At 38.8% G+C, this 25,904-nt stretch overlaps 1 protein-coding gene and 1 non-coding gene across 2 annotated transcripts; one reads left to right on the top strand and one right to left on the bottom strand.

The window, feature by feature from the left end:
• Positions 1–1,440: 1,440 nt before the first annotated feature.
• Positions 1,441–3,188, bottom strand: LOC145041704 (uncharacterized). Its single transcript, XM_078989856.1, has 3 exons — positions 2,730–3,188; positions 1,869–1,997; positions 1,441–1,770 (listed from the first exon to the last, which is right to left on the bottom strand). Exons 1-3 carry the CDS (start codon positions 3,084–3,086, stop codon positions 1,603–1,605), a joined length of 654 nt encoding a protein of 217 aa, XP_078845982.1. The 5' UTR covers positions 3,087–3,188; the 3' UTR covers positions 1,441–1,602.
• A 977-nt stretch (positions 3,189–4,165) lies between these two features.
• Positions 4,166–4,254, top strand: TRNAY-GUA (transfer RNA tyrosine (anticodon GUA)). The gene is given in 2 exon segments: positions 4,166–4,202; positions 4,219–4,254. It is a non-coding gene; the product is annotated as a tRNA-Tyr (tRNA).
• Positions 4,255–25,904: the final 21,650 nt, after the last annotated feature.

The following is a 25,904-nucleotide window of genomic DNA, read 5'->3' as shown; positions in this document are numbered from 1 at the left end:
ATTTCCTGTGGCAGAGTTTGTTCAGTTTTTTATCTACCTAAAATTTGTAATTTTGTAATGGTGAAATATCTTTGATTCCTTATTTTAGGGATCTCGGGGAAGGGATGCATTTGTATTTCCCAAATGCATGGCATGGTTTACCATAAGGGTAACAAACTTAATCAACTTTGATCTAGAATCAAAGGGTTGTAGGTAGTGGCCCATATGTCAAGAGTTGTGATAAGGTGCGCTCTAGCGAATTTGTTAAGGGTTTAGTGTATGCTTGAGGCGAATGTGTACAATTATGAGTATTCGGCTTAAAAGTTAATCTAGAAATCATCTTCTATAGCTTGTAGCAAGAAACAAACATGAAAAATTCTTTTAACTCATGAATTCCTAATGTTATTAGCATTTTCATACCTTTCATGTGGATTGAAATGCTAATACTAGTTGAAGGTCAATCATGTAAATGTAACCTAGTTTTTGGTTGAAGTGTTTGAATTAGGTTTACAAAAATCTGAAAACAAACATGATAAGTTTTTACTAAGTTACAAAATCAAACCTGTCTTTCAAAGGTGTTTGCATCCATTTATATATGATCGAATTCAAATATTCTACCTTAAGTTTCAGTCTTTCAGATGAAACCGTATTTGTTTTTATATAATCAAATATATTTATTGATTCCTATCATGGTAAAACTTCTTAATAAAAAATCATGATTTTATTATTTAAAAATGATTCATCAGCCATATGTGTATATTCTAACATCAAACCCATGAACCATCTTTAATCCATTTTATCATTTTTTGTACCGAAATGATATTATATGATATACATACTACTTCATCTTCAATTCATTACAACACTTTAAACATTAAAAAAAAAAAAAAAAAAAAGGCTTTTTTTTTCAAACTTATACAGATTTTCAAAAGTACCCTTTTTATTTATATTTTTATTTGAATATAAGCTTTTTTTCCAAATTGTAACCATTCTTTTTTTTACCGCCTTAAGTTTGTAGATTATATAATTAGACAATTATATGTTTTATAAAATATATTATACGTCAAATATATGTTTTATTTAAGTATATAATATGTTTTAAAATAGCATTAACTTTTTAATAAGTTATGAAAATAAAATAAATTCAATACATACCATAATTTAACATCAATCCAAATTATATTATCATAAGTTACAAATATTACATATGAAATGCCATTATACAAACAATAAACTATAAATGAATAAAATTCAAGATTGAATGACCAAATTATACAATAGAAACTTGGAAAACAAATATGATTCCGTTTTGGTGTAGAAATTTGTGTTTGATTGGAACAATTTTATACCAGATTTGGTGTAAAAATGAGATAAGGTGTTGAGTTGTAGATGTACCACATCTTTATTTTATTGTTATGCAAATTAACAAATTAATGCAAAAGTAAAAGAATGATTAATCAATTGGGGAAAAATCGTTATTTATCAACTATAGCATCAACACCCATGGAATCCCAAGTTAATTAGACAAAAAAAAAAGATCTTTCTCATGTTCATGGATTGAGGGAAGAATGTTGCAGAAACTAGCAAGAAATTCCAAAGGAGAATAATTAGAGTTAGGTTTAATTATAACTCATCTTTCTCATGTTCATGGATTGAGGGATGAATATTGTTCTTTTTGTTGTAGTCATCTGCAAAAACATCATCAAATGAAGGATCTCCTGGTCTTCGAAAAAGCCGATCCCCAATCTTAATCTCATATGCCTCGGGTTGACTTAATATAAATTCTTTCAACTGAATAATCAATCAAAAGTCAAAACACAAATTAACCAATGAAATAAAATACAAAAAACAGGGTAACAGTATAAATGGTTGAATTTGAAAAAACGAACCTCTAGAGTGTCTTGACCTTTTTCCAGAGTGAACATGATTGTACTCACATCAACACCCATAAATTTCACCTCAATGGCTCCTGTTCTTGCAATTTTGCTCCATTTCATTGCAATTTCTGTTATCATATCCTGCAAAGTATGAATTATGAAATCATGATCCATCCATCTTCCAGCTATATTCCTCAAAACAGCAATCCTTAAGTATATTCCCTTATAAGATTATTATGTTAACACAAAATTGATAAGTAAAGTAAGGCATATGAGAGCAGTTATACCACCTTCTATGACTCTAAAGTTTAGGGAAACCCTTGTCTACTTCTCTAAATTTGACTAATTTGTAACTAACTCTGATTTTTGAAATCTAAACACCCACCCGAAATATCAATGGCATCAATTGCTGAAAAAATCCACAAAAGTAACGAGTTCTATTCCAGGACATACAAATTGTGAAAAAATTGTTGGCTGTAATTTCGCGATAGATGTTGCTTGTCTCTACTCTCTATTGAACAGGTAAACAATGAACAGCGAAACAATTACGGATTATATTTGTTGACAACATGCATTGTTCAGTATAATTTTGAGTGAAACTCTGGTTCTAGACTTATAGATCTAAAACCTAGCCTGTGATAGATGAAGAATCAAGAGCTGCATTTTGACTTTTTTATGCTAGTCAGCATTTTTTTAATACTTTCTATAAAAGATAATTGATAAAAGTAGGTTTGATATCAGTTTCTTGAAGTTGAGAAAATAACGGATTTGATCGCTCAAAAACAAATCGCAGCTCATCTAGGGTAACCATAGGGAAAACTTGGAATGCGGATGCAGTTTATCGATTATCAAAGAGAAGAAGAATCAAGCTACCGGAGTTCGCCGAACGCCAAACCGAAGCTTAACGAAGCCAAATGACGGCCCGTGCTGACGTTTCATCATCTCATCCTGCATCTTAGCCAAGTCCATCTCCGAGAAATCCGTCGGTGGCGGATCAAACGGCTCTTCTGCTACTTTCTTCTTCCGTCCCCATTCCTTCCACGCTTCATCCTCCTCGTCGTCCACCACATCATCTAGTTCATCAGGAATATGAATCCTCGCATTTTTCCCGCCTAATACGCCGGTGTTTCCAGATACAATTAGAATCACAAGGATGAGTAGGAGACGGATGTGGATCGTAGAAGACACCGCCTCCACCAGCGCCGCCGCGAATCTCGTATGAGTCGCCATTGATTTCGCTGTCTACTGTTTGTGATATGGAACTCTATATATACTGCTCATACATATTAGCTAACAGCTTTTCCAACTGAAAGCAGTCTTCACATACGCACCCTTGGCGCATATTAGCACTGTGAAAGTCCCCGTATATGAACACCCTTTTAGGTGGGACTACACAATTTAATGACGAAATAAAATAAAATTTTTTTTTTTTTTTGCTTCACTCCATTAAACAATAAACATGAGAATAAGCCATTATATTTTCACCATGACATCGTTATATAAAAGAAAAACAATAACTTGTGATTTTTAAAATTGATTTTGAAAAAGTGTAGATTCCTTCGTGCCACTCATAGATTTGGATTCATCATTGATTTTGAAAGAACATTTTTAGACAGATTTGGATTGATCATGTTAGCATTTATATATTTGCCTTCGTGCCACTCATAGATTCTTGTTAATGGTAACTTGAGGCTTGAAAAAGGGCGATATATTTCCATATTCTTGTTTATTTTGGCCATGGATGGTTTTATGTGGCTATTGAGATGATATTGATGTTGGGTTTTTACCATGTGTCGAGATTGGGAACGTCTTGGTAGCTTTTATACAATTTACAACCTTATTATTGTAATGCAGAAAAATTATCATATGCATAAAAAATAGTATATTTTGCATGAATAAACTATTCGTGTGAAAAACATCATAAATGATTATCATCTGATCTATTGCCGTTCAAAAAAAAATCATCTGATCTATTAAAAACTACATTGTACTTTTATATTACATAAAAGTTATAAATACTTTATAACAAAAAAATCATATACAATTTTCAAAAGGCAAATCACTTTTTTATGCAAACACTCCAATTGGATACAGAATTTAATAAACTCCCTGCCTCATAATGATACAATCCTTTAACAATAACAAAATTAAAAAGCTTTTGAATCAAATCAGCATTATTAAAATTTTAAAACTAATTGTTAAAAGCTACACTTAGAAGTTGTAATTCACAGATGAGCCTCATCGAATTGGTTTTTTATCGGACAAAAGAGAAAAGTATAAATAACAAATGGATGAACATTATACACAAACCGACCTTAGCTCAGTTGGTAGAGCGGAGGACTGTAGTTGGTTAAATGCTGTTATCCTTAGGTCGCTGGTTCGAATCCGGCAGGTCGGAACTAATTTTTAATATTTTGCATTTTTTCGTGAACTTGTTTTAAATGTTTTATTTATCTTATTGAAAAACGGCATGGTGACTTTTCTTACTACAAATTATATTTTACTTTTTGTAAATAAAAATCTAATATTTTACGTTAAGGTCGTAACGAGTGGATGCCGAGATGCATACTAATGGATTATGTTCACTTGATCCATCTAAAATTTAAAAATTTACGATAATTTATATATATAAAATATTCAAAATATACTTTAATTATTTTGATTGAACTACCCAATATGTTTGGAAAAAATGAAAGAACTATAGATAATAGAAGGCATATTATATTTTTGATATAATGGTCTCACATTGATATAATTAAGAAAATTGCTAAGGGTTTTCAATTATAAATAAATATTTATATTTTCAAATTTTTACACCATAAGCTTATTGGTGTCTAGTTTGGACCAGCTAACTCTAAGTATAAGATGGTTTTTGTTAGGAAAAAAATAATAATAATAATCGATTTTGGCTCGATCCTTTCATCACCAATTTTTATTCATGTGGAACTAGTTATTTTTCTAGTTGAACCCAATTTTCTCTTGAACCATCTCGGTTAAACTCGGTTAGTGAACCAAGTGGTTTTCTGTTTTAGATTTGGAAGATAATTAATTTTCGGATTAACCTCGAAGTGACACGTGGCATGATCAAGGCCACACCTTCTTCCGCACGACTTGCCACAAGATCGCGACACCTAGCATGAGTACACCTAGTGTAGCTTGTGTACGCCCAACGTACTGCAGTATGTCCAGCGTACACCTTGTGTACACCCCGCATATTCGGTTGTTGGCAGTTATAAATAGATGGCGTTTTTCACTCTTTTCTTCACACTTCTTCAACCAATTCTCTTCCAAACCTCCCAATGTCTTAAGACCTTTTCTCTAGCACTTCCTAGGTGTTAGAAAAGAAGCCTCGGAGCGCCATAAAGCCCCGAGAAGTTGAGCTTTCGACTTAGAAATTCTACCCACACAAAGTCTGGTTTCTCACTAAACCACCTGTAAGTTGAGTTATGCTTACCATACTTCAGGTATAACTTATGTTTAAGTTCATTATCATTATTATGAACATATAAACAAGATTTATCATTATTATGTTTAAGTTCGTTATATTGATTGATCTACTTACGGGGATGATATCTAGGCTGGATTTAGTGAGGTGTTTAAAGTGGGATTTCCAAAGAGTACACTTCGTATACCAAACAGACCCTACCTCCGATATGATTCTACCTGGTTGTTCCTTACTTGATAGATTTTGAAGTAGACTTTGAATTAATGGTGAATCTAGGCTAATAATTAGCTGCAATAAATATTAGACTAAGACACAATAATAATGATATTAGGTTACGTCAAAGGAAAAGACAATTGTTAGAAGCGAAGCGTTGTCCGAATTTCAAGTCGTCACGTTAACAAGTGAGTGCATAATTACTTTCATTTTACACATAGATATGAAGTATTTAATTTTAATACACACTATATGTGCTTATTATCTGTTTTCCTGATATCTATGCTAGATGAATGATTTATACATGTTGTATTTGATTTAAACTGTGTATGTATTTTTATACCTATAAATAAATTACGTAAAGATAGGTAGATGAAAGATGATATGGATGATGAGTGTAACAGCCCGAAAATTTCAATAAATTTAAACCTTTCAAAAGCGACTTTACGTATTCATATGGTGTCTAGGGCCTAGATCTCAGTTGTTATGTTTTAGAGTGAAGTATTATGGCTTTTGGGTCAAGATTTAGGTCTTAAAGAACTAGGGTTTGAGCTAAACCCATTAAGAAGGGCTATTAACCCTTAAAAGGACACTTTCGATATGTAGATGAAGTATGGGGCTTAGATCTGAGGGATAAGAGCTTAATCTATTGAGATGGCTCAACAGAATGAAGAAATCGTAGAGCTCATAGAGGAACTCAACGAGTTGGGTCGAAGAATTCCGAGTCTGTAAAGGGTGAAAACTCGACGAGTTCAAGGATGACTTGACGAGTTGATTGGTGAAGTCTCGATTCTATGGATAGGATGAACTCGACGAGTTGGATTGTGATTTCAGGGTTCATGATTCATGGAACTCGACGAGTTAATGGACCAACTCGTCGAGTCAAACCATAATGTTGACTTTGACCAAACGTTGACTTTGACCAGGGTGTTGACCTTGACTTTGAATTTTACCAAAGTTGACCCTTATGGGAGTTATGAGTATGAAAGGGGTAATTAAAGGAAATCTTGTATGTGTAGGAGTTTGATTGGAGCTGATTCAAAGTTGAGGACAATTTAGCAACTTCACGATATTTGAGGTGAGTTACCTTTCAATAGAAGTGGGTCGAAGGCACCAATATCGACCCACTAGTAGTTGTTTATAGTTGAGATGATTGTGTTTGTGATAATTGACTAATATGTCACTATCAGTTGTGATTTATGTGCTAGGATGCTATGATATTATGCGATAGTGGTAGGATGGGTGAAATAGTCATCGGTTACCATTTGAAAGAGACCGAAGGGGTAGACAATACCCATATATGCCTAGCAGTATGTTTATGGTATGTTATTATGTGGTAGTGGTAGGGGTGAAATAGTGCCCATAACCGGTTGAGATAAACCGGAGGGTAGGTCGGGCACCCATATATGTCTGACAGGGGTAGGTCGGACACCCCAGTATGTCTGATAGGGGTAGGTTGGGCACCCTTGTATGTTTAATAGGGGTAGGTTGAGTACCCTGGTATGCTCAACAGGGTAGGTCGGGGACCTAGATATGCCTGACAGTATGTCTGTTGTATGGTATGTGGTATGATGGGGGAACTCACTAAGCTTTGTGCTTACGTTTTTCAGTTTTGGTTTCAGATACTTCCTCTTTGAAGGGAAAGGAGGCGGCATGACTGCAGCGCATCACACCTGAAACGACCCAAAAATACAACCCAAAAATTTCGTTTTTCGATATAATCAAAACCATAATCAGAGTGTCATATAATAAAACCATATGTGATGTATTCCAACATAATAGAAAACATTGTGGGGAAACTGTATCATACTACGGCAAATCAAAACAAACTAAATCAATCCCAGGCTAAAAGCTAAAGCTGTGGTGTGTGCGATGCTGTCACCCCGAGCTCTTCCCTTTGCTTGCGGAAGTACCTGAAACCAAAACTGAAACTGTAAGCACGAAGCTTAGTGAGCTCCCCCAAACTACCACATACCATACAATAACATATAAACACATATTGGGCCTTGCCCACTGCATCGGGCCGAAGCCCGGAAACTGCATCGGACCGAAGTCCGGAACTAACTGCATCGGACCGAAGTCCGGAACTGACTGCATCGGACCGAAGTCCGGAACTGACTGGGACCTTGTCCCCTGCATCGGACCGAAGTCCGGAACTAACTGCATCGGACCGAAGTCCGAAACTAACTGCATCGGACCAATGTCCGGAACTAACTGCATCGGACCGAAGTCCGGAACTGACTGACTGAACATGGCATAGCATAACACATCAACTAGCATAAACACATATACGGCATACTACATCGGGCCGTAGCCCGGAACACATAATACTTAACGCATAAAACATAGCACACAAATCCTGTTGGAGCCACGAAGGCATCGAACATACTAGCTACTGCATCGGACCTAAATCCGGAAACTACTGCTAACTGAACGGGCCGGCATTGTGGCCTTAGACCCGTTCCTACTGGAAGGAAACTCACCTCATAAGCTGGCTGCTGAGTGTGTGGCTCGGGAAGCTAACGGCAGCTGCTCCTGAATCTCCTCGGCTATAAGTCCATAAACACACTCAATCAAATACTAAACACTGCGCTTGGGGTAAAATGACTCTTTTACCCTCGGTCAAAGTCAATTCTCTTTTGGGCTGACTCGCCGAGTTGGGCCACCCAACTCGCCGAGTCCTACTCTCACTTTTCACTCCTACTCGCTGCTACTCGTCGAGTCTGGCATCGACTCGACGAGTACCCTCTTGATCCAAGAACTCAAACAATCTTCATCCGACTCGCCGAGCTGGATGAACAAACTCGACGAGTTGTTCTTGATCTTTAAGAAGATTGCCTTGGACTCGCCGAGTTGATGAACAACTCGCCGAGTCCCTCCATCACTGAGTTTACCCTCAACTCTCTGAGTCCACTCTCTAGCTCACTGGGTTCACTCGACACTGGCAAAAAATGAAGGAATCGGGAACTCGCGACCCAACTCGTCGAGTCGTTCTTCCGACTCGCCGAGTTGCCGCCATGCAACTGATTTTTACTTGATTTTGTTTGAATCCAATGCATACAATTGATAGATCGGAGTCCAATAAGCTGATTTACCACGTAAAGTTTCCAACTTTACGTGTACAACCTCATGAATAAGGGAAATAAGGCTAAAAGATGCACAAAATGGGTAGATCTATGGTTAACATGCAATATAACTCCAAAAAGACAGTAGATCTGGGCTCTACAATACCCCAACATTCAGATCCATAGATATTCCAACTTAATAAGACGTTCATGCACGTGTAAGGCTTGAAACAAGCATCAACTAGCTCTTAGGAGAGCTCTAATGGAAGTTTAAAGCATATAACAAGATGGAACTCCGAAAATACCTCAATTGACTCTGATTTGGCCTTGGATCTTTGCACTACAACACTTCTCCTTGCTTCTTTCTTCTTCTCCTTCTTCACACCTTCACAAAATGGCACCAAAACACATATAAGCTCTTCAAAGGAGGATTAGGGTTCTATCACTGCGTTCTCAGGGTGAGGGAGGCGAGAATGGGGGCTATAAGGTGGTATAAATAGTGGGCAACCCGGGGATTTAGGGTTTCACCCAGACGGATGGACTCGCCGAGTCAGGGATATGGACTCGCCGAGTCCCCGGCTCGCGCGTGCTCGAATTCGCGACCCTACTCGGTGAGTCAGGCTAGAACTCGCCGAGTCCCTCTTGCAAAACTTTACAACAATTACCAGTGAATTAACATACCGGGAACGGGTCGTTACAACACCATTATTTTTCTACACTATGATGTTCTTGGGATTTGTACTGTGATATTATTATGACTTGTTTTAAGCCGTATGACTTATGGGTTTTTATGATATGGGATAACTCAATGATGTTTTAATAATTTGTTTTATGAATTATTAAATTAAAAATTAAATTTTTAGCATTGGATTTTGGGATGTTACAATATTTCTTCCCAGCGGAGTACGCCCTGCATACCAAGAGAGTATGCCCAGCGTACACTGATGTTGAACAATAGTTGGGCACCAACTGCGTACGTGCAACGTACCACTAGGTATGCCCAACGTACTCAACCCAATCCCAAAACTCCGTTAAGAGCTTATTCTATTAAGTTCTTACATCCAAAATTCATACCTAAACCCAAAATGATGTTCTAAGTTATAAAGATTCCAACTTTAATGACTTTGCATGGCTATAAAGTGTTTAATGTCCAAAACGCTAAGTTCTTAACCCAATAAGACATCACAACTCTTGCATGAAATAGATATAAGGGACAATATCACATTTTTATAGTTCATAATAGCTTCATGATGGATAAAGTTACCAAATTTATCCATTATAGTGGTCCCAACAAACAAGAACTAGTCTTTAAGTCTCAAAGGGACCCAAAAGTTCATCTTTTTCAACTTAATCCATTAAGTACAAGTCTTCAACTTTCAGATCTGAGTCAAAATGATGTTTAGATTGATAATGTTTCCAACTTTATCCATAACAATGTCACAAACTTTCAAGATCTAAACTTTATACACTAAAATGATCAGAAGCCCATAACATCCAAAACTAGTTAGATCTAACAAATGCATCATCAAGATTCAAACTTTATACCTCTAGAAGATAGATCAAGGTGAACAAAGTCCAGATCTACAAGCTCCAAAGTAACCAACACTTCTCCAAGAAGTTCCTTCTTCTCCAAGGTTCATTATGCATACTCCAAAGCACTCAAAACATATTCTTTTAGCACACAAGGCTCATTTAGGGTTAGGGTTTCATGGAAGGGGTGTTGGAGGGGTGAAGGCTGAGAATGGAGTGGGTTTGGAGGAGTTAAGGAGCTTAAATATGGATCAACCCACGAAAATTGGGTTTGGACATTGATTGCGTACGCCCAATGTACTCAGGGTACCTCTGTACGCCCAACGTACTTAGTATAACCCAAAACTGACCAAACTTCAAACAGGCATAACTTCTTCGTTCTAACTCTGATTTTGACGTTCTTTATATTCACATAAAGGTAACGAGAAGATCTATACTCCTATAAACTCATCATTGCCTTAAAACTTTTCGAAAAAAAAATCCAAATTTCATAAATGCCCGAACTGACACTTAACTGAGATATCCTTTGGCGCCAAAACACAGACCGAACTCCCCCATGTGACTGACAAGTAGCACCGAATGACAAGGTCCAACTCTCGAATCACAGCTCTGAACTCAATCGCCTACAACCACCATGTGACTAACTCCATCAAAATCCTGAATTCCCTAAAATACCCTTAAAGTCAAATTTAGTCAACCATGGTAAAGGTCAAAGTCAACAGTTAAGGTCAACAATCCATGTTGACCCAACTCATCGAGTACATCTACTGACTCATCGAGTTCTTTCAGAACTCAGAAACCGCGAAAACCTGAATCAACTCGTCGAGTTCGTATAGTGTCCAGAAGGTCGAGGAAACCCCGAGCCAACTCACCAAGTTGGCATAGCAACTCGTCAAGTTTTCCTTGTCTTAACTCATTCAACCATCTCCCAATTGAGTCTAATGCTCCAAATTATAGATCTGGTCCCCTATGACTGAGATACCACATAAATTTGTTAACTTTACATCCATGCATGGCATCGAAGGGGGTAAAACACTCAAACATAGCTTAATAATGGTTTTAGGGTATGGAGGAGGGCCAATATTTGATAAAGATAACAACTTTCTGTCAAAAGAGGCCATGAAACGTCTAGATCTGAAGTTATAGCTACATGGCATGCTCAAATCCAAGAATGACTCTGATATAAGCTAATAATGACCATAAACTCTCAAATGAATAGATCTAACAAATAAAGGACCAATGTATCAACTTTATACCTCAAAATGCTTTCCACAACAGACAAACACAAGATCTACAACCTCTTCCTTCAGCCAACTTCTTCAAGCTTCTTGTTCATTCCAAAAAAGCACCAAAAGTCACTATCCAAGCTCACACACTCACACAATGAGGGAAAAAGCACGAACTAGGGTTTTCTTTGTACAAGGAGGCGATGAAGGAGGCTACCTAAGGGGTATAAGGTCCTTAAATCGGGTAAAACACCCTAAAAATTAGGGTTTCATGCTCAGCCACCAACTCGTCAAGTTGGGTCCTTCCAACTCATAGAGTAGGTCATGAAAAGTACACGACCATTAAAACTCAACACGATGAGTTGGCGCCTGTAACAACAGCAAAATTCAGGTCAAAATTTAAACTTTTATAAAACCGTAATTAAGTATACTAAGTGGTAGATATTGTAACAAGGTTTTCATACATATAAAGAACACTAAAATCCGAGTTATAACGAAGAAGTTATGACCATTCTAAGTTTCCCGACAAAACCGGCAATACGAAGCTACGTAAAAACGCAAAGTTTCAATAAAACACTTGTTGACCTTAGGTGTCTAAATGAAAGTCATAGATATCGTCAAACCGTAACCGTACATAAAAAGAACGTCCAAATCTGACTTCGTATGAGGAAGTTGTGATTTTTCTAAGTTACAGATATAGCAATAGACAACTAAAAACTCGAAATAGAGATTGAGAGACTTTTGGCCAAAACAACCTAAATGAGAATCAAAGGGATCCACAATTCTAGCACAACGGTAAAAATTCTGACGAAAACGGACGTCGGATGAAGAAGTTATGGAACTTTAACGGACTTTTCCTGTCCCGACCTATTAAAAATATAATATTAAAAATAAAGTCAAAACTAGCCAACGGAGTCTAAACGAAAGTTGTAGATCGTAGTCTCACATTCGCGTGGATATAAAGAACGTCGAAAACGGAGTTCGTATGAGAAAGATATGAATTTTTGAAGTTTGTTAATTAATTTAAATATACATTAAATTAAAGCCCGGTATTATCCGAAGAAGGAGTCACCGGTCCGATCCCTCGTACGCCCAGCGTACCGACGTACGCCTCGCATACCCGGATGCTAGGCTCCAGTTCGGCCACGTCGCCCAATGCTCCAACCGAGGATGCGGTCAGCGATGACGTCCCGTACGCGCCGCGTACGGGAGTACGCCCCGCGTACGTGTGCCCTCCAGCCCCTATATAAAGGATGCGAGGGTGCCGGCCAAAGTTGCTCAATTCCCTTCTTTCTCGCGCCGAAACTCTGCGTTTAAGCCCCCGAGACCCTCCCAACGCCCCGGTTTTCACCTTCAAGTCCGGAAGGAAGGTTTTGTGTTCCCGAGATTCCCCAGAATCCCGAGGAAAATCCGTTTCCCGAGACAAAACTCTGCCCGGTTTTCCATCTTGCTATCTTCAAACTTTCAAGTGAGTTCATACCCCTTTCAAACACACTTTAAGTACATTTTAAATGCTTTTATACTCTTTTAGGTGGGTGGGGGGGGGGGGGGGAATACAAGTAAACATACGGTTATTATCGTGTATTTTATAAAGTTCCACTTCGCTTGTTTTACCGAATAAATCACTTGGAACTCATTACTATTATGGAAAACTCCTGTCATACTTTGTGTGCATTAGACTTATGCGAAGTATATAATGATTTCAAAGTACCTTTCATTGTTAAGTTGTTTTATACATTCTAAAAACTTATGATTTATGCTTTGTCAAACATTGTGAAAAAGGATAAACTTTGCATACAAAAACTATCACTTTAATACAGGCTTAGTTGGGAATCCATGAGACGTGTATATCTTCAAACGTTACTTTTCTTTATTAGAAAGTAATGCTGCAAGTCCTGTCTATAACCAGAGTCTCCCGTTCGGAGAACGTGTCAAATGTGTATAGATCTATACGGGAAGTCATGATCCCGCGCCCTGACTGTTAGCTACAGTCCGTCTTGTGGGGTGACAGTTGTCATAGCGCTGCGACGCCTGAAGAACGTCGTTACAGGCATATTATGTTTAGTATGGTTATAAAACTCATCGGATATACAATTATTATGGTATTATGCTTTTATGAACGAGTAGCTATTAAAACTATTCTTCATCTAACAAATGCAATCTTCGTATAGCTTTATTATATAAAACTATGACACAACTTTTGAGAACGTCGGTTTCTTGCGATTTTCGGTCTTAGAGACCGCCATTTATGTTAGGAAAATAAGGGTTTTTCCTGCATACAAACCAAACAACTAATAGGAAAATAAGGGTTTTTCCTGCATACAAACCAAACAACTAATAGGAAAATAAGGGATTTTCCTGGTGCAATTATTTACAACTTATAACACGAACATTCATATGCATTTCATACTTTTATAAGAAAATAAGGGTCTTTCTTGGAAAACACAACAACTCGTATCTCAACCATTAGGGAAAATATGGGATTTTCTGGATCTAATACATTCACTTTCAACACAACAAATCACAACTCTTTACATTTGAAATGCTGCGTTTTCTGGAAAACATACACGAACTTTCGAATGGCGTACATTTTCTCAAAACACTACTCATGAACTCACCAACTTAATTGTTGACACTTTTTCTTTGAAGTAACTTGTATTCTTAGGGAACCGCTAAGCAGATTTGGAAATCAACTTTTGGGGATTAACGTACTGACGTTAATTACTTCTTTTGAAAGATGTTTATGTATTTAACTTTTGAACATGTAACGAATACAATTATGTAAACATTTGGAAACTTTAATGTATATGGTGGTGTGTACTTTCCTTTCTATGGACTGTTATGATAGTGAATATGACGTCCTCCGCCCCCGATCGTTTCCACCGTTCTGGTTTGGGGGTGTGACAGATTGGTATCAGAGCATTGTTTATAGTGAATTAAGTATATTAAAACCATTTTTGGTATACAACTATAAACGCAACTGGGCAAAAACACTCTGAGTAAGAGTCATACTTTTAAAATTAAATTTATTTAGTTTTTGTAAAGTAGGCATGCATTCATTTCATATTAATAACATGGTCAGTATCATAATTAAAACAATATAGAAGTATTATAAATAAGTTGTGCAGTGCAGGTATGCCTTGGGACATGTAATCGGAACTGGGAAGAATGTAGCCTGATCAACTACATTTGTCCAAGGGCCGACTAACGTATGCCAAGGAGTGTCTGCAATGGACAACAAATTTAAAACTTACCAAAAGCATATCGTTAAAGAACACTAAGGGAGTATTCGAGTGCCTTCAACCCTTAAACCTAAGAGTAAATTCCATGTGCTTTAGCTTATAGTCAATTCTTAACCCTATTCTCGTATAGACTCAAATGGCTGGATTCCATCACCCCGGTGACCCCTACTACCCCAACCAAGGTAATGGAGAAGGGATAGAGAATGATCCTGAAGAAGGAATACAAGAAGAATCAGACTCAGATCCAGAGAACAATAACCTACCCTTAACGACTCCAACTCAAAATCCTAATCCTCGACCAGAATTTCATGGCTCGACGCTCCTTTGGGCAACTAACCTGAATAGGTGGAGCCGCGAACAGGATCAACCCCTTCCATTCAACGGAGACCAAAGCTTCTACAACCTAAGCGAAGGGGGCTCAGCAGACAGAGCCCTTCCTATATTGGTTCGTCGGATTTCTTGCATTGGTGAACAAGGACGGACGACCATCCATCGAATTGAGGAAAATGATGCGAACACTGGAGTCAACACAGTTCGCATCCGACAATTTGGATTAGCTCACGGGAGAATCGTAAATCAAAATGAAGCGTTACAGAGAGAGCTAGCGGCAACTCAAACCGAAGTGATAGAACTTCAGGCACGCCAGGCAAGACATGAGCTATGTATGCTCGAGATGGAGCGTCAGTTGGCAGAATCTAAGGCCCATGTAGCCAGCTCACGTAACAAATAATACTTGTCTGACTTTCAAAATTTTGTCATAGCATAAGACCTCGGATAAAGTCCTTACTTTTCTTAACCTTGTAATCGGAGACCTTTAGATAGGTCAAATTTTCCTAACTACAAAATGTAATGCACCATGTCTTATAATATATGATGTATTTCCTTTATTAAACCCTTTGCATACCTCTCCAATTCATGAGTTTATCTACTCTCCTTATTAGTCGAACTCAAAACCCTATTCAGGGGTAAACCAAACTTCTGATATAACAAAACACTAATGCGCGACTTTCAAATCATTAAAACTTATAGTTCTTCTTGTTATTTCCTTATCTGAATCATGTCGCCAAAGAAAAACGATCAACCCATCAACCAAACATCAACTCTTCAGATTGATGCAGCTACCTTTCAAGCTGCAGTCTCGGCTGCCGTATCAGCTGTTCTGACCCACCTTAACGCTAACAACGCGAATGTTAGCAGGATTGTTAACAATAACTCCAATCCAAGTAACAATCAAATACCTCAACGAGCAACAAACTACCACGAAACCCCGAATCCCAATCCCAAGAATAACAAACGAAAGCTCTGGGCTAAAGCTAAAGGAAAATCACCCCAAGGGACGAGCAAAAGACAACAACATGTGGCAACCTTCACAGCCACGACATCTGTACATCCTACTACCATCCCTTCTGGTATCCCAATTGTACCTACACCAACTAGGCAGTATGCCGGGAACCTACCGGAATGCAATAAGTACGGCTTCCATCATCTAGGTAGTTGTCGTCCGTTACACTGCTTTAAATGCAACAAGAACGGGCATACTACCAATTGCTGCTGGACTCGGACCCAACACATTACCTCAAACACCAATGTCGAAATCTCTCGAATATGCCATCTATGTGGCGTAATGGGACACTTCAAGAGGGATTATCCAACAGAGAAGGACGACGGCGAATCCGGAGGAGTTTGACCTCAGAATGGAAAGAAGCAACGAAAGAACCTACTATAGTATACGTTCACTTCCAATCGTCAGTATTATGTATGTCTTTTTAAAACATGTTTAAAACTAGTGCAACTAGAGTCTTATCTTTTGCGGGATCCCGTCGGTATAGGGATGCTCGTACTGCGTATACTTACCTTTTGTAGTATACCTTATTCGCAGCAATAGTCTTATAGTAGTCTAAAGTGCTGTAACTCTGTTGATGGTTGCACGGTTGTGTTTTGTCTGTAAACATCTTACGTTCAAATCTAATGTCTTTAAGTTTCCTTATGATTCCGGCATTATCATATGACTTGATTCAATTTGATCCCCACAAAAACAGCTTCATACGTACATCTCTTCCTCCGAAACTTTCTTGCTAGCAAAGCCGTCATTCCAGAATACCAAAGTACTCGTGCATAGAGCACTTATTGTTTCTCACCCTTTCCGAAGAAAAATTCAACAAACCGCCCCGAAGTACCACACGTGTAGTACGTCAAGTTCAATCCAAAGACCCACAGTTTCAAGCCTATTTATATACGGCTCATATACCTGAGACTATGATTGATGAACCTGGTATGGTTTCTACTATGAACTCCAGGACGGAGACTTCCCAAGACTACGAGTGACCTTGCTGCCATGCAAATAAACTTAAAAGCGATTGGGACAAGGAAGACAGATAGAACAAAAGTACCTATCCTTTCCCTTAATTCATGAGTAACCATACTCGTACACCCAAAAGGTCGTACAACGGCAGCAAGCCTAAGTGCAACCGATGCAACTTTCATCATCACGGACCCTGCCGTGAAATGCATTGCGTTAGGTGTAATAGAAAGGGACACACCATCCGCTACTGCAGAGAACTAGCCCAACCAATTACTCCAGCCATAAATATAGGAGTAGACCGTGCTTGTTATGAGTACGAAGCAGCGGGACACTTCCGAAGGGACTGCCTGGAGTCGAACATAATGAATACTGGTGGAGGAGGCCGAGTATTCGCAATGGGCCAAGAGGAGGCTATTGCAGACCCCACGGTTATTCTGGGTACATTTCTCCTTGATAACTTATTTACGTACATTCCATTTGATAGTAGGGACGCAGAGGAGTTCCGTGAGTCACAAGTTTAATATATATATATATATATATATATATATATATATATATATATATATATATATATATATATATATACTCGAACGAACACCCCAACCATTAAACAAAACTTTCATAGTAGTAATAATGGAGATAGACTAAAAAGCACTGAAAACACACACGTAGAATGCACTATTTCACTAACGAACGTCTTACAATGACAAACCCGACACAAAACACCAATTGGTTTCTACTTCCAAAACCCCGAAGTACTCATGTGAGGAATCTTTACAACCTTCTCGTAGTATCCCCCAACAGATCATTTAGAAATACCACGCTTACAACAAGTCAAATCCAAGCTCAGAAACTAGCAGTGAATCCAACCATGAACTTCAAAACATGGCTGCCCAAATTCATCGAGTGAATATGCTAACATTTAGAAGAACATAAGTAAATAAACCCAAAACCGCACGATCCCGATCGGTCGAAGTGATAGGCGGAGTAATGAAGGTCCGCTGAAACACGCACATTAGGATCTAGATTCATAAAGGAACAAGAGGAACAAATGGACCATAAGCACTTACGCCTGCCCGCAAGTATTGGAGTCCCGTCAAAATGCGAATTTCGGGACGAAATTCTCTCTAACGGGGGGATAATGTAACAACAGAAAAATTCAGGTCAAAATTTAAACTTTAATAAAACCGTAATTAAGTATACTAAGTGGTAGATATCGTAACAAGGTTTTCATACATATAAAGAACACTAAAATCCGAGTTATAACGAAGAAGTTATGACTATTCTAAGTTTCCCGACAAAAACCAGCAATACGAAGCTACGTAAAAACGCAAAGTTTCAATAAAACACTTGTTGACCTTAGGTGTCTAAATGAAAGTCATAGATATCGTCAAAACGTAACCGTACATAAAAAGAACGTCCAAATCTAACTTCGTATGAGGAAGTTGTGATTTTTCTAAGTTACAGATGTAGCAATAGACAGTTAAAAACTCGAAATAGAGATCGAGAGACTTTTGGCCAAAACAACCTAAATGAGAATCAAAGGGATCCATAATTCTAGCACAACGGTAAAAAGTCTGACAAAAACGGACGTCGGATGAAGAAGTTATGAAACTTTAACGGACTTTTCCTGTCCCGACCTATTAAAAATATAATATTAAAAATAATGTCAAAACTAGCCAACGGAGTCTAAACGAAAGTTGTAGATCGTAGTCTCACCTTAGCGTGGATATAAAGAACGTCGAAAACGGAGTTCGTATGAGAAAGATATGAATTTTTGAAGTTTGTTAATTAATTTAAATATAAATTAAATTAAAGCCCGATATTATCCGAAGAAGGAGTCACCGGTCCGATCCCTCGTACGCCCCGCGTACCCGGATGCTAGGATCCGGTTCGGCCACGTCGCCCAATGCTCCGACCGAGGGTGCGGTCAGCGATGACGTCCCGTACGCGCCGCGTTCGGGAGTACGCCCCGCGTACGTGTGCCCTCCAGCCCCTATATAAAGGATGCGAGGGTGCCGGCCAAAGTTGCTCAATTCCCTTCTTTCTCGCGCCGAAACTCTGAGTTTAAGCCCTCGAGACCCTCCCAACGCCCCGGTTTTCACCTTCAAGTCCGGAAGGAAGGTTTTGTGTTCCCGAGATTCCCGAGAATCCCGAGGAAAATCCGTTTCCCGAGATGAAACTCTGCCCGGTTTTCCATCTTGCTATCTTCAAACTTTCAAGTGAGTTTATACCCCTTTCAAACACACTTTAAATACATTTTAAATGCTTTTATACTCTTTTAGGGGGGGGGGGGGGAATACAAGTAAACATACGGTTATTATCGTGTATTTTATAAAGTTCCACTTCGCTTGTTTTACCGAATAAATCACTTGGAACTCATTACTATTATGGAAAACTCTTGTCATACTTTGTGTGCATTAGACTTATGCGAAGTATATAATGATTTCAAAGTACCTTTCATTGTTAAGTTGTTTTATACATTCTAAAAACTTATGATCTATGCTTTGTCAAACATTGTGAAAAAGGATAAACTTTGCATACAAAAACTATCACTTTAATACAGGCTTAGTTGGGAATCCATGAGACGTGTATATCTTCAAACGTTACTTTTCTTTATTAGAAAGTAATGCTGCAAGTCCTGTCTATAACCAGAGTCTCCCGTTCGGAGAACGTGTCAAATGTGTATAGATCTATACGGGAAGTCATGATCCCGCGCCCTGACTGTTAGCTACAGTCCGTCTTGTGGGGTGACAGTTGTCATAGCGCTGCGACGCCTGAAGAACGTCGTTACAGGCATATTATGTTTAGTATGGTTATAAAACTCATCGGATATACAATTATTATGGTATTATGCTTTTATGAACAAGTAGCTATTAAAACTATTATTCATCTAACAAATGCGATCTTCGTATAGCTTTATTATATAAAACTATGACACAACTTTTGAGAACGTCGGTTTCTTGCGATTTTCGGTCTTAGAGACCGCCATTTATGTTAGGAAAATAAGGGTTTTTCCTGCATACAAACCAAACAACTAATAGGAAAATAAGGGTTTTTCCTGCATACAAACCAAACAACTAATAGGAAAATAAGGGATTTTCCTGGTGCAATTATTTACAACTTATAACACAAACATTCATATGCATTTCATACTTTTATAAGAAAATAAGGGTCTTTCTTGGAAAACACAACGACTCGTATCTCAACCATTAGGGAAAATATGAGATTTTCTGGATCTAATACATTCACTTTCAACACAACTCTTTACATTTGAAATGCTGCGTTTTCTGGAAAACATACACGAACTTTCGAATGGCGTGCATTTTCTCAAAACACTACTCATGAACTCACCAACTTAATTGTTGACACTTTTTCTTTGAAGTAACTTGTATTCTCAGGGAACCGCTAAGCAGACTTGGAAATCAACTTTTGGGGATTAACGTACTGACGTTAATTACTTCTTTTGAAAGATGTTTATGTATTTAACTTTTGAACATGTAACGAATACAATTATGTAAACATTTGGAAACTTTAATGTATATGGTGGTGTGTACTTTCCTTTCTATGAACTGTTATGATACTGAATATGACGTCCTCCGCCCCCGAACGTTTCCGTCGTTCTGGTTTGGGGGTGTGACAGCGCCTCCCAACTCGTCGAGTTGTCCTGGGAAAATACATATAAAGCTTAAAATTTATTCTTGAAATTTGGGATGTCACATATGTCTTAGCTGTTGTAGCGCCTTGGCCATGATCAGGATCAAACATGTGTCAAGATCCATTGTGTTAGTTGTAAAGTTTTTATTAATAAATTTATCGGGATCTCTGTTATTAAGAGTAAAAAAAGTTTCATTCGGATCCTGAATCTTGAGACAGATCGTTGAGGATCCTAGGTTGCCAAAGTTCAGGATCTTGGGATGCAAGACGGAGGGTGCTGCCTCATGAGGCTTGTAGATTTACTGTAACACCCCAAAATCAGTTAGGCCAAGAAGGAAAGAAAACCCTAAGTCAAAGGGTCAACTCGCCGAGTCTAGTGAGAAACTCGGCGAGTCTGAGCGGGATCCAGGTTCAGGAATTAGTGACCGACACGACGAGTCGGCTAAGGGGACTCGGCGAGTCTGGTCTGAACGAGGAAAACCCTAATCCCGGGAATTGTATCCTATATAATGGGTGTTATGTCCCTCCCTCAGCCTCCTTATCATCCTAGAGAACCTGTAAACCCTAGATTTTGTGTGAGCTTCCATCATTTGAGAGAAATAGCTTTGGAGGAAGGAAACTTTGGAAAGGAACTTGAAGATCAAGAAGGTTGCTTCAAAGGGGAGGTAAAGATCCGGGATCTACTTCAGTTTGTGTTCATCTTGGAGGTAATAAGCTGCTATCTTCCCTCCTTTGCATCTAGATCTACTTTTGTTATGAGATTTGGGGGTTTTATGGTTGTTTGAGACCCAATTCGAGTTTGGGGCCTAGATATGTCGTTGCCACTTCAAATCTAGTGTTGGAATGGTCCAATATGTCATAAAGCATCAGAAGATGAGTAGTTGGTGAATCCTTTTTGTCCCTAAACCTAGCCCTAGAGTGTTTTGAGCCTTGATCTCTTTAGTTGTACGTAAAGTTTGCAACTTTACGTGAGGATTGAGTTTTGGGAGTATGGATCTATGAGTTGGAGCCCCTGCATTGCTCGAAAAGCCACTGTATGGATTAAGAACTGGTGCAACTCGGCGATTCACATGGGTGGACTTGGCGAGTTGGATGAAGTTGGGCAGGAACTTGGCGAGTTGGAAGAACAACTCGGTGAGTTGGTTGAAGATAGCCTTGGACTCGGCGAGTCTGTTCTTGGACTCGACGAGTCTGGTGTTGAGGTCCTAGCCTTTTCTGGTAAAGCTGAGAATCCGTGAGTCAAGGGACAACTCAGTGAGTTGAGATGGGATTTTCATAGTTTAGGGACTCGACGAGTAGGGTCAGTCAGGAGTTTGAATTTGTCTGAGGTCTTTGACTTTGACCAAGAGTTGACCAATTGACTTCCAAGGGTATTTTGGTAATTATTGGTATTTATTGGGTTCAGTCTTTTGGTATTATCAGGGGTGGAGTTCGTGTCGGAGGTTGGAGCAGCGTGATCTTATCTTTTCAGTCAGCAGATTGCAAGGTGAATTTTCTCTTTGTGTGAATGGGTCTAAGGCCACAATGCCAGCCCATGTAGATACGAGTAGGAAGACCCGGGGGTGAGACCTAGTCACAGTATGCTAGTACGATATTTAGGACGAGGTCCAATGATAGCGGGCGGGTGCCCAAGGAATGTTTTATATGTTAGTTTATACTTGTTGTCTATGTGATACATGTATGTGCTTGGTAGGGAGGTGAGTGTGGGCGAGGTCCCGTATCTCACCAATAGCAGAGTGTGGATGGTGTTCCACATCTCATTAACAGCAGAACAGGGGCGAGGCCCAGGTTAGGGAAAGAGTGAATGTAGGCTGGGCCCGTATCTTACTATCAGTAAGGGCGTGGACAGGGTTCCATGACTCATCAGTAGCAGGACAAGGGCGAGGCCCAAGATAGGCGAGGCCTCAGGACAAGATTTGTGAGTGTATGTTAGCTTATGTGTTGTTATATGCTTATGTGTCATTATATGTTAGCTGGCGGGGCCCAGTAACAGGTGAGGCCTAAGTTAAACAGATCTGTATCCGAGCGGGGCTCAAATCCAGGCGGGGCCTGGAGCGGAGGGGTCGTTATAGTGGGCGAGGCCTGAGGTATGGGGCGAGGCCCAAAATAGCGGGCGTGGCCCAGTATGTGCAATATGTGGTTATGCATGGTATGTGGTAGGGTGGGGAACTCACTAAGCTTCGTGCTTACGGTTTTCAGTTTTGGTTTTCAGGTACTTCCGGTAGCGGAGGAAAGAGCTCGGGGTGATCGCAAGGCACACACCATAGATTAGACAGCCTGGGAATGTTTTACTCTGATAATGAACATGTATTTTGGAAATTAATACTCTGGTTATGATATGGATTGATAATTATGTTTAAGTAATGTTTTATAAAAGAAATTTTTAGCCTCGAATTTTGGGTCGTTACATTTACATCCTTATTCTCTCTACTTTCTTCAGAAGCGTCCTGCTATCTTCCTATTGTTCAACGACCTGTCGCTCTAGTCTCTTCATTATAGCAAATATTTTGTTGTTGGAAATCATAACAGGAGGATCCTAGAGTCCCGTAGTGATCGGAGAGGTGTTCTTCTTCGAGTTTTAGATACTTTCTTAGGAGCTACAGTTGGTGGTGGTGGAAGGCTTTTAGAGGAAATGGTAGGAATCAAGGAGGAGGAGAGAGTTGATTGAATAGACATGATTTTCTGAGGGATTTTAAACACCATGCCCCCATGATGGGCGCTTTATTGTTTTGGTCAAAAAGTAATCGAACTAAAATGGACCAAAGTGTATGAGAGGCTGTGATGTTCAATATAAAGCAAATAAGTAAAATAAGTCAAAGAAACACAAATCGTTTACAAGGAAAGCCCTTGATCCTTGTTAGGATCTCCGACATAAAGCCTTGGAAGGTGATAATGATCACATACCTTGATGTTTTTTATTGTTTAAAATGAAAATTTCAGAGAAAATGGAATGTGTATGAGTATAGGTGATAGTATTCTGCCAAAAAATTGTGTATAGTGTGATGATTACAAGTGTTTTATATACTAAAACCCTAACAACTAGAACTTCGAGATTTTCGGGATCCTTCGATGTTACTTATATCCGTTTGATTGACTTAATCCTCTAGGTCTTTTACATAGTTGCGATGTCTATCCATTGCGTATACGAGTTTGACCAGTTATTTCTGCACATGTGAGAAAGACAAAAGAATATATGTTAGTTATCAAAGTAGCTATGGGATCCCAGCCCTAACACCCACAACCCCTAAAATCCTTGAAGGAGATAGTGTTGACTCCAGACCGACTAGCGGCCATATCAGCCCTAAGGATCCGAATACGATCCTCCATCAACTTGACAATACCCTCCTTGATTAATCCAAACATCACCAGGGTCGCATCAATGATGCCTCTAGTAATCTCAAATGCGATAAACCCATGTAAACCTACATCAATTGGTTCGACGCCCGAGCCCAAACCGGATCCAGATCCTGAACCTCCTGCCCCACCGCGTGTCATCAACGTGTTGAAACATAACATAAAAAATAAGTATAGAAACAAAGAGGTTCACACTCTCAAAGTTTTTTGAATTCATCATGGACTTCCTTGTCTTGGGTATAGATCATGTGCTTTCAGTAGTACGGGCCCAATATTACCTTCCACACCTATTCATACCTTTCCCATGGACCGTCATGATTCCTCCAAGTCGATTCCTTTCTATCTATTACCCCTTTCATACTATAGAGCGCCTGTGCGTCAAGGCATATTCCAAAAACTTCTTGAGGTTCCTTCCCTCACCATTATCTTCTATCAGTTGCAAAAGGAACTCCCTCTAATACCACCTAACTACTACATAGATACATCTACATATTATCGATAATATATAATTCTTTGAATGAAAGGTCCTACATTACAATGGTCAGACTCAAACAAGAGTTACGCAATAAAGTTAAACTTAACCTTCTAGAATTATCTAATCTCAAAAATTTGTAACCAAACGCACTCGTACATTAGTCAGTTGGTACTAATGAGAATTCCTAAAAAGCACAAAGCATGCAACATTCAAGCATAACACAATTTGAATTAGTACACAACCTATACATGTCATTCTATCAGATGACTGATCTCATACTAGCATGCAAATCTATAAACTCATACAATAGGCACATAAAGGCATCTCCCCTAGCATTCTATCATGCAATCCTGAGCATATCTTTATCCCTAATTTAGCATGCAATTCTCATATCATAGCGTAAAAGATATAACATGTATGTGTATTTTAGGAAGACTTACATGAGCTCGATTGATTGCATACATCACACCCCATTCTTTTGTTAAAATCCCTTATTTAAAATGTTTCTTTTTATGCAAAAATCTACCAAATACTCGATTTGAGTTCAAACACACCTGAGAGTATGCCCAAATCCCTCAAACCAAGACTCTGATACCAACTTGTAACATACCAAAATTTCCAGATAGAAATTTTCATTTCAAACATCTAATAGTCATGTCAAAACAACCAAACGTGTATCATAATGAAAAATAAAAACATCAGAGTACAAATCCCAAAATCACATAATGTGGAAAAACATGTGCGGATGCGGTGCGATCAAGCCGGGTCCTTCCCTTTCGATCTGGAATTACCTGAAACACAAACTGAAAACTGTAAGCACAAAGCTTAGTGAGCTTCCCCAAAATACCCCATATAATACATACATAACAGTCAAAACATAACTTGGTCTATTTTAACCCCTTCGGTCTCTTTCAACCGATATTGGGTATATTTCACCCCCTTCGGTCTCTTTCAACCGGTACGGGTCTATTTCATCCCCTTCAGTCTCTTTCAATCAGTACGGGTCTATTTCATCCCTTTCGATCTCTTTCAACCGGTATCGGGTCTATTTTACCCCTACAACTAGCATACAATCATAACAACAAGAGTCATAGAGACAACAAGCACATGCAAAACATAGCGGAAATTTATCATAAAGACAAGCATTAATTTCTAAACATGATCTAATGGGCCGACATTGGTGACTTCGGCCAAGGAGTATAGTGAAGGAAACTCACCTTAGACTGAAGATATTAAATCACACTCGAGTTGCTAAATCGCGGAATCCTCTCACTAAATCGCAAATAATAAAGCCCTAATTAGAAATCAGGTCAATAACCTAACCCGAAAGTCCATACCCTAACTCTCGGTTTTAAGGGTAAAAGGTTGCTTTACCCTTCCCTTATTGGGGCTAACATACCAAGGCCCAAATCCAAACTAGCTCAAAAGTCCAAAAAGGCATTCTAAGCCCAATATGGGCCCAAATTCATAAAAGGCCCAAAAGAGAAAAACTTACACTCCAACAAGGGCCCAAAACCCTAAAACCTAATATGACCCGAA

This window comes from Lactuca saligna, chromosome 4 (genome assembly GCF_052625555.1).
Source record: "Lactuca saligna cultivar CGN05327 chromosome 4, ASM5262555v1, whole genome shotgun sequence".
In the NCBI taxonomy this organism is placed as follows: domain Eukaryota; kingdom Viridiplantae; phylum Streptophyta; class Magnoliopsida; order Asterales; family Asteraceae; genus Lactuca; species Lactuca saligna.
The sequence above is the reverse complement of the archived record's forward strand: the minus strand, read 5'-3'. Positions and strand labels throughout refer to the sequence as shown.

Bases quoted from the DNA above. Each gene is read 5' to 3' on its own strand.
- LOC145041704 (XM_078989856.1), bottom strand. From the start codon at position 3,086: ATGGCGACTCATACGAGATTCGCGGCGGCGCTGGTGGAGGCGGTGTCT. The intron at 1,998-2,729 runs GTAGCTTGATTC...CATACTTTGCAG, and splicing joins TTGGCGTTCGGCGAACTCCG to GATATGATAACAGAAATTGC. The intron at 1,771-1,868 runs GTTCGTTTTTTC...TTGATTATTCAG, and splicing joins AAGGTCAAGACACTCTAGAG to TTGAAAGAATTTATATTAAG.